This window comes from Hipposideros armiger, unplaced genomic scaffold (genome assembly GCF_001890085.2).
Source record: "Hipposideros armiger isolate ML-2016 unplaced genomic scaffold, ASM189008v1 scaffold_41, whole genome shotgun sequence".
NCBI classification, from domain to species: domain Eukaryota; kingdom Metazoa; phylum Chordata; class Mammalia; order Chiroptera; family Hipposideridae; genus Hipposideros; species Hipposideros armiger.
In genome coordinates this window covers 1,056,574-1,066,272 of record NW_017731391.1, presented here as the reverse complement: position 1 = coordinate 1,066,272, position 9,699 = coordinate 1,056,574, and the positions used below count along the sequence as shown (strand labels likewise).

The 9,699-nt window shown below is 38.7% G+C and overlaps 1 protein-coding gene across 1 annotated transcript in view; it reads right to left on the bottom strand.

Moving 5' to 3' along the window:
- RMND1 (required for meiotic nuclear division 1 homolog) overlaps window positions 1-9,699 on the bottom strand; it is a 36,094-nt gene that overhangs the window by 16,699 nt on the left and 9,696 nt on the right. Inside the window, exons 3-6 of the mRNA XM_019638934.1 lie at window positions 7,133-7,241; window positions 5,233-5,308; window positions 2,099-2,138; window positions 1,033-1,133 (exon numbers count right to left, since the gene is read on the bottom strand). Of these exons, the coding sequence (XP_019494479.1) occupies window positions 1,033-1,133; window positions 2,099-2,138; window positions 5,233-5,308; window positions 7,133-7,241 (326 nt within the window). The remainder of the gene's footprint in view (window positions 1-1,032; window positions 1,134-2,098; window positions 2,139-5,232; window positions 5,309-7,132; window positions 7,242-9,699) is intronic.

The window sequence follows — 9,699 nt, the reverse complement described above, 5'->3', positions numbered from 1 at the left end:
AAGAGCGAGAGAACCTAGTGAGTAACAGTTTGATCTGGAAGGACAGCACGAAAGAGGAATTTATGGGAACGATAACCACAAGACCAAGTGCTTAATAATTAATGAAATTCTATTAGCGCCTCATCTGTTGTATCTTCCAGGGTCACATCCTCGCTTTCCACTGCAGTCGCTGCAGTCACCATGCTGGGCCCAGGCCCTCACTCACTTAGCCAGGAGCCCTTGGGCGACATGGGACATCTCTGTCTCCTCTGAAAGTTAGTTGCAATTACAGGGTTTTTGTCAGGATTCAATGAAATGATGGGTGAAAAGCAGTCAGAACAGCGCCTGACACAGGTGAGGAAGTAATTTTGTTGGCTGTAATTACTTAGCTCAGATCCCATCTAGTCTTTCCACAGCTAGTGTTTCTTCCAAATGTTCCTAAAGCTCGCCTTTCATCACTTTCTTTTTTCACACAGAGACTTTTTCCTATTCCACTAGACACGTAACTCGGTGAGGAGAGACCTTCCAGTCTTCTTCCTGCTGCCCTCTCTTTCTGCCCTAACATCTCTTCATTTCTCCCTTGCAGAGGCAAGAATCCGCTAGCAGGAGTCCCCTACCTGAGAATAGTGTGTCAGGACCCCACTTCTTACAAGCACCCCATTTCTACAGGTGGTTCTCTTGGACCACCCCATCATTATATTTCCTTGTTAAACCCATAATCAAGAGGGAAAAAATGGGTTTACTTAAGAGAACTTTACTAGACCAATCTGACAGGTTCATTCTGATAAAGGCATACTATTTTACTGATTTAGGCTGCTTAGGAGACTTACCACTTTGGGGTTATACTATCTGTTTTAATTTATGGGTAGCCTGAGAAGGCAAAAACAATAACGTCTATCCACTTCTATTTATGGTATTGTTTAGGTTTTGTTTTTATACCAATAACTTTTTTCTTAAAATTAGTCTCCAAATTTATAAGTCATTTATCCCCTCTACTGTTTTACCTCGTTATTCCACGTGCCCCTTTGGTAAATTTGATAAAACGTTGCTTACTCTGTTTTTACATAGGTAAGCTCTTCATTTTCCCAGTGTACCAATGCAATTTCATAGGGCTGAATTTCATGTTTTTCTAGAACTTGCATCACTTGCTTCATCTAGAAGAAAAGGAAGATTAACCTGATAGTGCACCTGACTCCTTCGCACAGAAGTATGTTACAGTGTCAATACATTTTCATTACATTTGATGACATTTCTTCTGTTAAGTTTTTAAGAAGAGAGCAATTTGATTGTGATATTAAACTCATCAGAAAGATATACTCATTTGTCTTTACATTTGTAAAACACAGGTGAGCATAAAGAAGAAAATAAAAATTATCATTATCCCACAACCCAAAGAAAACCACTAGTAAAATTATGGTTTGTACTCCTTAAATCTTTTTTAAAATGTAAAAGTAACATACTTCAAAAAATTTAAACAACACAAAGGTGTAAAAAGCAACAATCTCTCTGCTCTCCTGAACTCCTTCCCCGCAAAGGTAACCATTAAACGTGGCGCACGGCCTTCCAGAATTTTTTCTGTGTATGTTCATTTATTTTGCTTATTATATGAAATGGGATCATACTGTGCATACGAACATTTTTAGATAACTTTTTAGATGAAGAATTGCTGAGTTAAATATAAAGCTTTGATGTGTATTATCAAAATGCCTCTAAAAAGGTTGTGTTAAACACATCCAGATTGGGATACTGAAGAAATGATTTCCTGTGAGTGATAAAGTTATAGAAAACTGATCTAAAAATAAGACTCAGAGCAGCCAGCTTCCCGTGAACTGTGTGTACATGATTCATTTGGTAGATTATCATGTAAGAAATATACTTCTTTCCATCTGCAGTGTAACCAGGACTGTTCTGATTTTCCACAAATTTGTGTATGCACAGAGAACGGAAAACGTAGGAAATTAAAATTAGAAGATGAAGCTGCTAGGATAAATATCATCTAATACAGAGCAAATAAGTTGTGTATTATCTGTTAATTTTTCTTCTAATGGCTCAGATTATTGAGTGCTAGTTAACAATTTATTCTGAGGAAACCAAATTTTTACACTTTATTTATACTTACAGTTTTGTCTTTCACATTCCAGAACACAGCAGCTCCTTCCCTGATTTAAAAGAATAAAAGAATCAACTAAGTTAACAGTAGAATACATTCTTTAAGGCTATTCATAAAGCTTTGTTTAGATAACTTCTAGAATGTATCCAGAATGCAATTAAAAAATATACGATGTATTATTGACTGAACATTATAGTTCCCAGATGGATTTGCCAAAATAAGAGGTACTTGAACTCTTGATAAAACCTGACTTCTCCAAAATTCAAGGTTTGCAGAACAAATAATTACTGTAATACTATGTAACTATATCATGTATCTATACTGTTTCATACCTGGTTCAATTCTGATGTACAGAAATCAGAATAAGGACTTTTTTTTTTTTCAGATTTTATTGGGGAATCGGGGAAGGGGAACAGACACGTAGACAAATTGCTGTTTTGTTCTTCAGTCTAGTTGTGGAGGACGTCGCTTCACTGGCCCATGTTGGTATTATCATTGCGCTCTTCCTGGGTGAGGCAATAGGTCGCCGGTCATTGGTCGGCCGCTCACAGCGGCTCCTGGTAGCTCACACCAGCTGCCAGCCACTCACGTAGCTTACGGCAACCCACTGCAGTCCTGCTGCAGCCTATGCCGTCGCCGGCAACTCACAGTGGCTCAGCTCCAGGTTGAGCTGTTGTTCACCATCTTAGCTGTAGAGGGCGAGCGTCACTGGCCCTCAATGTGGGATCTGAACTGCAACCCTGCTGCTCAGAGCTGGTGCTCCCAAGCGAGTTCTTAACCAGCTGAGCCACTCGGCCGGCCCAATAAGGACATTTTTGAGGTCTATCTTAGCTCTCACTAGGCAGATCCTGCTGCAGAAGAACAAAGGGTCATGCTTTTAATAATTGTGGAATACAGAGAGCGAGATGAATTAAAGCCTCTGATGGCTAAAGGCACCTATAGGATGAAGCCACCCATCTTTACGATGCTAACGGCACAATTACAGTGAAGCCACAGGAGGCCCTGTGAATCCACGTCTGGCTTTGATAGAACTTACGGCCTAAAAACTATAAAGGAACTTATTTTGATTTTTGAAGTTTGATGTGTTGAGCTGTTTCAGGTAGTAAATAAAAATGGGGTATGGCTCTGGGTTATTGCACTGGAGGAAGGAAAGGTAGAAATGAAAGAAAAGTGAAAATATGTTGGCCCCATACCAGTCTTCAGACACTTCTTAAGCAATGTGCTTAGTATTAATATATATGTGAGTCTGTGCTTAGCATCTGAGCTACAAAGATGAGTATGTCTAGTTCCTATCCTCAAGGAACTCCCAATCTAGAAAAGACCATTGATACCTGGACCACCAATTACAATACAGTGTGATCAGTGCTATAACAGAATTATGCAGAATATACTTGGATGTACACGGGAGGGGCACAGTTCCTAAAGGACCAGCAGAGCTGGTCAAAGGAGAGAACGGGAGGCAACACGGCCGAGGGCACAGCCTGGGCTCAGAGAGAAGGCGGGAGGGACAGGGCTACATCCCAGAACAAACAGCCAGGAGTGTGAATGGCTGTGGATGGGGGGAAGTAGAGGGCAATCAGATTAGCGGCAGGGAGAGGCCAACCCCGCAAGGAACTTGGTGCTGTGATGAAGAGTTTGGTCAAATTCCACAGAATTTTAAGCACGAGAGTACAGTGATCAGAATTACCCATTGGAAAATTATCCTGCCTATAATACATGAACAGACTAGTGGTGGGGTGAGAAGACAGGCAAGAGACCAGGTAGCAAACTGTTGCAATAGGCCAGCATAGGGTCTCAGGATATGGATTTGAGAGACGTTTAAAGCTACAGTCAGAGGATTAGTTCAGGGTACTGCTTCTAGGCAGACAGGTCTCAGGAACTGTGCGCCCTCCGTCTAGAGCTGGGCTGTGCAGTATGGCGCTCAGAAGCTTCGTGCGGCTACTGAGCACTTGGAATAAGTCTGGTCCAAACAGAGAGGGGCTTTGCTAAGTGTAAAACACACAGCAGGTTTCCAAGGCTTAGTATGAAAAGAAGAATGTAAAATCTCATTAACTATTGACTGATTACATGTGGAAATGATACTATTTTAGATATGTTGTGTTAAATAAAATACACTATAAAGTTTAGCTTCAGGCAATATTTATTATTAGTGTTGTTCAAAATTAAACTCATCTTTTTTTAACTTTAAAAAATTTTGTGGCTGTTGGAAAACATATCACTGCATATGAGGCATGCATTTGTGGCTTGCACTCAATTTCCAATGGATGGCACTGACCTAGGGGACTTCAGAAATCCAAACTCCTCACTTGAGGCAAAGGGGACGCTATTCTACTTGGACTAAATGTTGAACTCTGGATTCTCTCCAAAGCAACATCAAAAGCAAGGTGAGGTGTCGACAGGAACAACAATATAGCTTCCAGTTATCATCAACTACAAGGAGGACAAAGACCAGAAACACTTTATCAAAATTTGCATTCTTACGGATGTTCCATTTGTTTGTTCTGCCACTTATTAGTCCTACGACTGTGGGTAATTCACGCAATCCCTCAGACCCTCAGTTTCCTCAGCTGCAAAAGGGGAGTAACAGGCCGTCTTAGGCATTGTGAGGATAACATGAAATTACTCTACGTGGTTTTTATTATTGTGACCCTTCCCCTCAGCTACTCTGTAGTATTTGATATTAAAACAAGCTTTAAATAAAAGAATGTGAGTCAGGGTTCCGGTCTGAAGTCTCTGGACAGGTAAAGTGGGCTTAAACTTTAGCTAAAGAGCTCCAGAGGGAGAAGGAAGAAAAGGAAGATAGCAGGGCAGGTGGCACAAGCCCGGGAAGGGGCATTGAAGACAAGAGGGAAATAGGATTCTCTACATACACTTCGCAAATGTAAACCCAGATTTACAAATAGAGACAAGCCAGGGGAAGGTTATTTACTGGTTTTAAAAATCCTTCATTTTATAAGAGGACTTACCAGAAGATTCCTAAAACTGACAAACCCTCCTAGGTAAAATAAGAATCGAAAGATAAATTTAAATCACAAATTTTGAGCACATTTCCTGCTGACAGAGGGGGTAGACCTGCAACTTTAAAGACCACATGACCTGACCGCAAGCCCCCATCGCCCAGTGGGGTTTCTTGTTTGTCTTACCTGAAGAAGAATATTGTTCCAGGATCCCCTTCTTTTGCAGAATTTTTGACACCCATCACCAAAATATTTGCTGCATCTGTGATTTAAAATAAATGACTAAAAACCTATGTCACGAGGTGACACAAGGTGTAAGAATCACCTATATACTTTTAACCAAGAACTTACGATCATTTCTCCATATACCATTAAGCACTCTATAACACACTGTCCATCTTTCTAAGGTTTCTGAAAGTATTTAGTATATGAAGATGAAAGGATCATATGAAATTATTTCACAAAACATTCAACAACTGTGATATTATTCTGCTATTTGAAACTGTTCATTCACACCCATTTTGATTCAGTAATCTCTATCCTGGTTAATAATTATTAAAGTGTTAGTTTCAATACAACTATGGCTCAAGAAGTAAACTTCTTTCTACAAAATTAAAATAAAATTTGAAGAACCATTAACAATAAAATACAATTTTATTATTGTAACTAATAAAATACAATTTTCTTTATAATTTTATATGTTAATATAATTCTCATAGTACTAATAATATAATTCTCAAACTACTAATTCTGCAGAATTTTAAATCACATTGTGTAAATTTTGAATAGAAAATATACACAAATAAAGATATTGACCATTTCAAAACATATCTGATTTCAAAGTTAATTATGAAAACTACCACAGTAGTCATCTGTATCATTTAAACATTTTAACCTTTTAAATATTATCAAATATATATTAATATAATCAATAAGTTGCTTTATATACTAGTATAGTGACATTTGTTATAAGTATATAAATGTTCTATAATATAAATAATAAATAATATATTAATATATTAATAAATATACTAATAGTAATACATAAAAAGTTATATGTAATTTCCTAACCTAAAATTAGGATCTTCACAGTTTCAGAATTCCTGGTACAGGTTGGGGGATGAGGGGCTCAAATAGAAACCAAATCCTAAAAAACCTTTTTTTGAGTGAAATCTAACTTTCCCAAGTGCTATATATCCTACGAGGGCCAAGTTCACCTATGTAGCCAAGAGCAACATAGAGGAAACGGAAGACTCAGGCCAGTGACACTGGTAAGAAGCCCCCAAGTATGCGGTGTACAGGCCGCCCTGCCCGACAGCCAAGGACACCCCTGGGCAATTTTTCATCTTAGGGGCCCTGGACATAGCTCTGTTTTTCTAACTCAATTATGTTTGTTTCTGCCATCAAATAGCACAAATAGTCTGTTCAGATCATCAAGGCTGAAAAAGCATAATGACATTTCCACTATTTCTTATGGGGTCAATTGCTCTTAAGAATTTTTTCTATAGCCAAGAGGTTTTCAACCTGCTATTTTTGCTACTTTGAGGTAAATTCATGAATTTCCACCAAAATGTTCCAAGTTACTTATTTTTAAATATAAAGCAGGTTGTTTTTTCCAAGAATCCTTCCTGATACTATTCTAATACTCTCGGTTCATTTTAATTCTCTTTATAATATTGTGTTTACCTTTTAACTAATTTTGTGAATTTTAAAGTATTGGATTATACTGGTTAATTTTTCTTCAAAGGCTCTCCTCACCATTTTGATCAATTTCCGGGTTCTTCTGTTAATAGTTTTTAATCTGATAGAAAAGAAATGTCATGGCCTTTGATTATCCCAGGTAATACTGATGCTATAAAGCTTAATAGACCTTAATGACTGTAATCTGAAACCTGAGTTCTCTGCAGATACATTTTAATTTTTTATCTTTGTATGTCATTTGTATGAAGAGATTCAAAGCCACTGTTTTGATGCAATCCTTTAAATAGAAAATGAAACTTAAGCAAATGCATATTTAAGAACGTATCTCAGGAAAACTGTTTTCTTAGTACATTTTAACATACTTGGCCCCAGGTTCAAGATGTACCTCTAGGCAAGCTTGTTACTTCCACATATCCACGAGAGGCCAGATCTTGAGACAGATTTCCAAGATGATATTCATCTGCAGTTGCAAATGCTGTGCAGTGCATCAGGTCCTGTTTCAGCGAGATTAGCATGACATGGGTTAGCAAGGGGCTAAGTGTCTGCAATGGTTGCTGTCACCTTACAGGACTCCATCTTGCAAAGCTAGCACTCGGGAGCGTTTTCTTCATACATCTCAAAGACTCATCCAAGGGGTATGTCAAGGATGAGGAGAAAGAAGCAACAGGAAGACAGATTTCAGCAGAATCTATGAAAGAACTTTCTCCTGCTAGCCAGAAATACACAATGGACCATCAGGGGAGCTGCTCCCCAACTGGTAGTATTTCAAGCACAGACTGAGCAAATGAGGGAGAATTAAAGCATCATATGGGTGCCCGGAAGAAATGCTATTTAAAAAGTCTCTCCAACCCTGAGTTTCCATGACTCTTTTTCACAGCAACGTTATTATTTGACAGCTTGTCACTAGCCTTGTACAGGCAGAGATCACTATAAATCTACAAAGGAATTACAGAACTATTACTCTGGTTAATATTAAACGAAAAGTTCTGTAAATCTGAGAATGCATCCAGGTTTGGTTAGTGCTTTTGTTCTTGCACTGTGTCTTGTCTGTGTATACAGGTAAACATTCATGGTTTGTGTCTCTACAGCACACACATATGGAAACACGGCACCACACAGTGTTTTTGTCCAACTGTAAGTCACACACACACACACACACACACACACACACACACACACACACATCCGATTAGTGAGTCCTGATATCAGCTTGGTGGGCCCAAATCAGCTTTAAAAAAACAGAAAAAATACTAATGAAAATAAAATAGAAAATATTAGAATACATTATTCACAATAAGGTTAAATTTTTATGATGTGTTCTATCACTTAGATACATGTAAGTATGTACACAGAGTCCACAGAGTCGGTATGGATGTATAATACAAAATACATTTCTCACTTCAGGATGGGGTCAATAAAGTTCAAAAGCTATCAGCACAGGCGCTGAGAGCTCAGGCAGAGAATTTGATTAATTTAAAAAATCAGAATAAGAATAATGCCTACTTTATAGGATTGTTGTGAAGTTTAAATAAGCCGATCAATGTCATCTGCTCAGAACCACGACAGGCACAAACGTTCAACATTTTGTAGGTTATTATTGGGCATAAAGATATGTTTAAACCATCAAAATTTATGGGAAATGAAAATGCTTATCAAGCAACTACATCTGAATTTTCACATGTTCATAATGTTTTTAATATTTACTCATCAGAATATTAGTGATCTATTATCTTTTGATACACATGGTGCTTTGGTCCTCATTGGTCAGAGGAGGTTTATGAGTCATTTATTCCTGGGCTTTATTAACTCATCTCAGCTCCTTTTAAATTCTTTCCCTTTCCGTTCCACTACTCCTAGTATGAAATTTAAGAAAAGTAGTATATTAGTTCCTTCCTTCCTCCTACTTGTCACTCTTTGCCCTTTCTCAAGAAATGGCCTAACCGTTTTGTCTTTTCCTTCAATCTGTTACACAGTTCTAGTGTGTCGTTTAAAAAGTAGTAGAGAAATTAACAGAGGACCCAAGGATACTCATAAACTGAAAAACCTAAAAGCAATAAAATATCTACTCATACACAAAATAGTTTTAATTGAATTAGAAAAAAAATAGAAGCCAGGGCCGGCCGAGTGGCTCAGTTGGTTAAGAGCTCGCTCAAGAGTGTGAGCTCTGAGCAACAGCGGTTCGAGTCCCGGCCCAAGCTGAGCAGCTGCTGAGCTGCCAACAGGTGGCAGGATGGCTCACCTAAAAAAAAAAAGGCGCCAGACAAAGCTGAAGCTGTTGTTGACTATGAGGCTGAATGGACGTAGCACCCTCCTTTTCCAGCTACCTGATAAGCTGAGTCCCATGGTCACATGAAGGCAGGAACACAAAACATGATCCATGCAGCCAAAGTACAGATAGTTTACTAGCTAGTTACTGGAGTAAAAGAATCAGTCTGCTTATGGTTTAGAACTGCTAGCACTATGTTCTTTTAAGGCTCCACGGAATTAAAAAGAGCTGACAGGATATGAGACTAAGCTGGATAAAAGAAAGGAATCCTGGTTAGAGGTATCAGGTAAGGCCAGGGTAGGCAGGCCCGACTTTGGGAAACTGCACAAATTTATTGAAGCTTGCTAAAGCAAAAATCACAGTATATTAGACTGGATGTCAGAATTCCGTGACTGCTACAGCTGACATGCTTAGTTTGGGCCAGAGTGGGAAGAGCAGGAGGCACAAAGAAGATAGGAAATAAGGAGAAGGTCAAGAGCTAGTTTAGTGGAGGACCCCATTACTGTACTGGAAATGGCAGAGCCCAACTGTCTCTAGAATCAGAATGGTGGACTGACTGCCCAGAGAACTACTCAACTCAGGAGGCGACTCACGCAGTACTTTCAAGATCTGAATTAACTATCCACAATCAACCGCGATTTCACACAAAATCCAAATTTCCACCATCTTTTGCTCAAGAGGAAGAT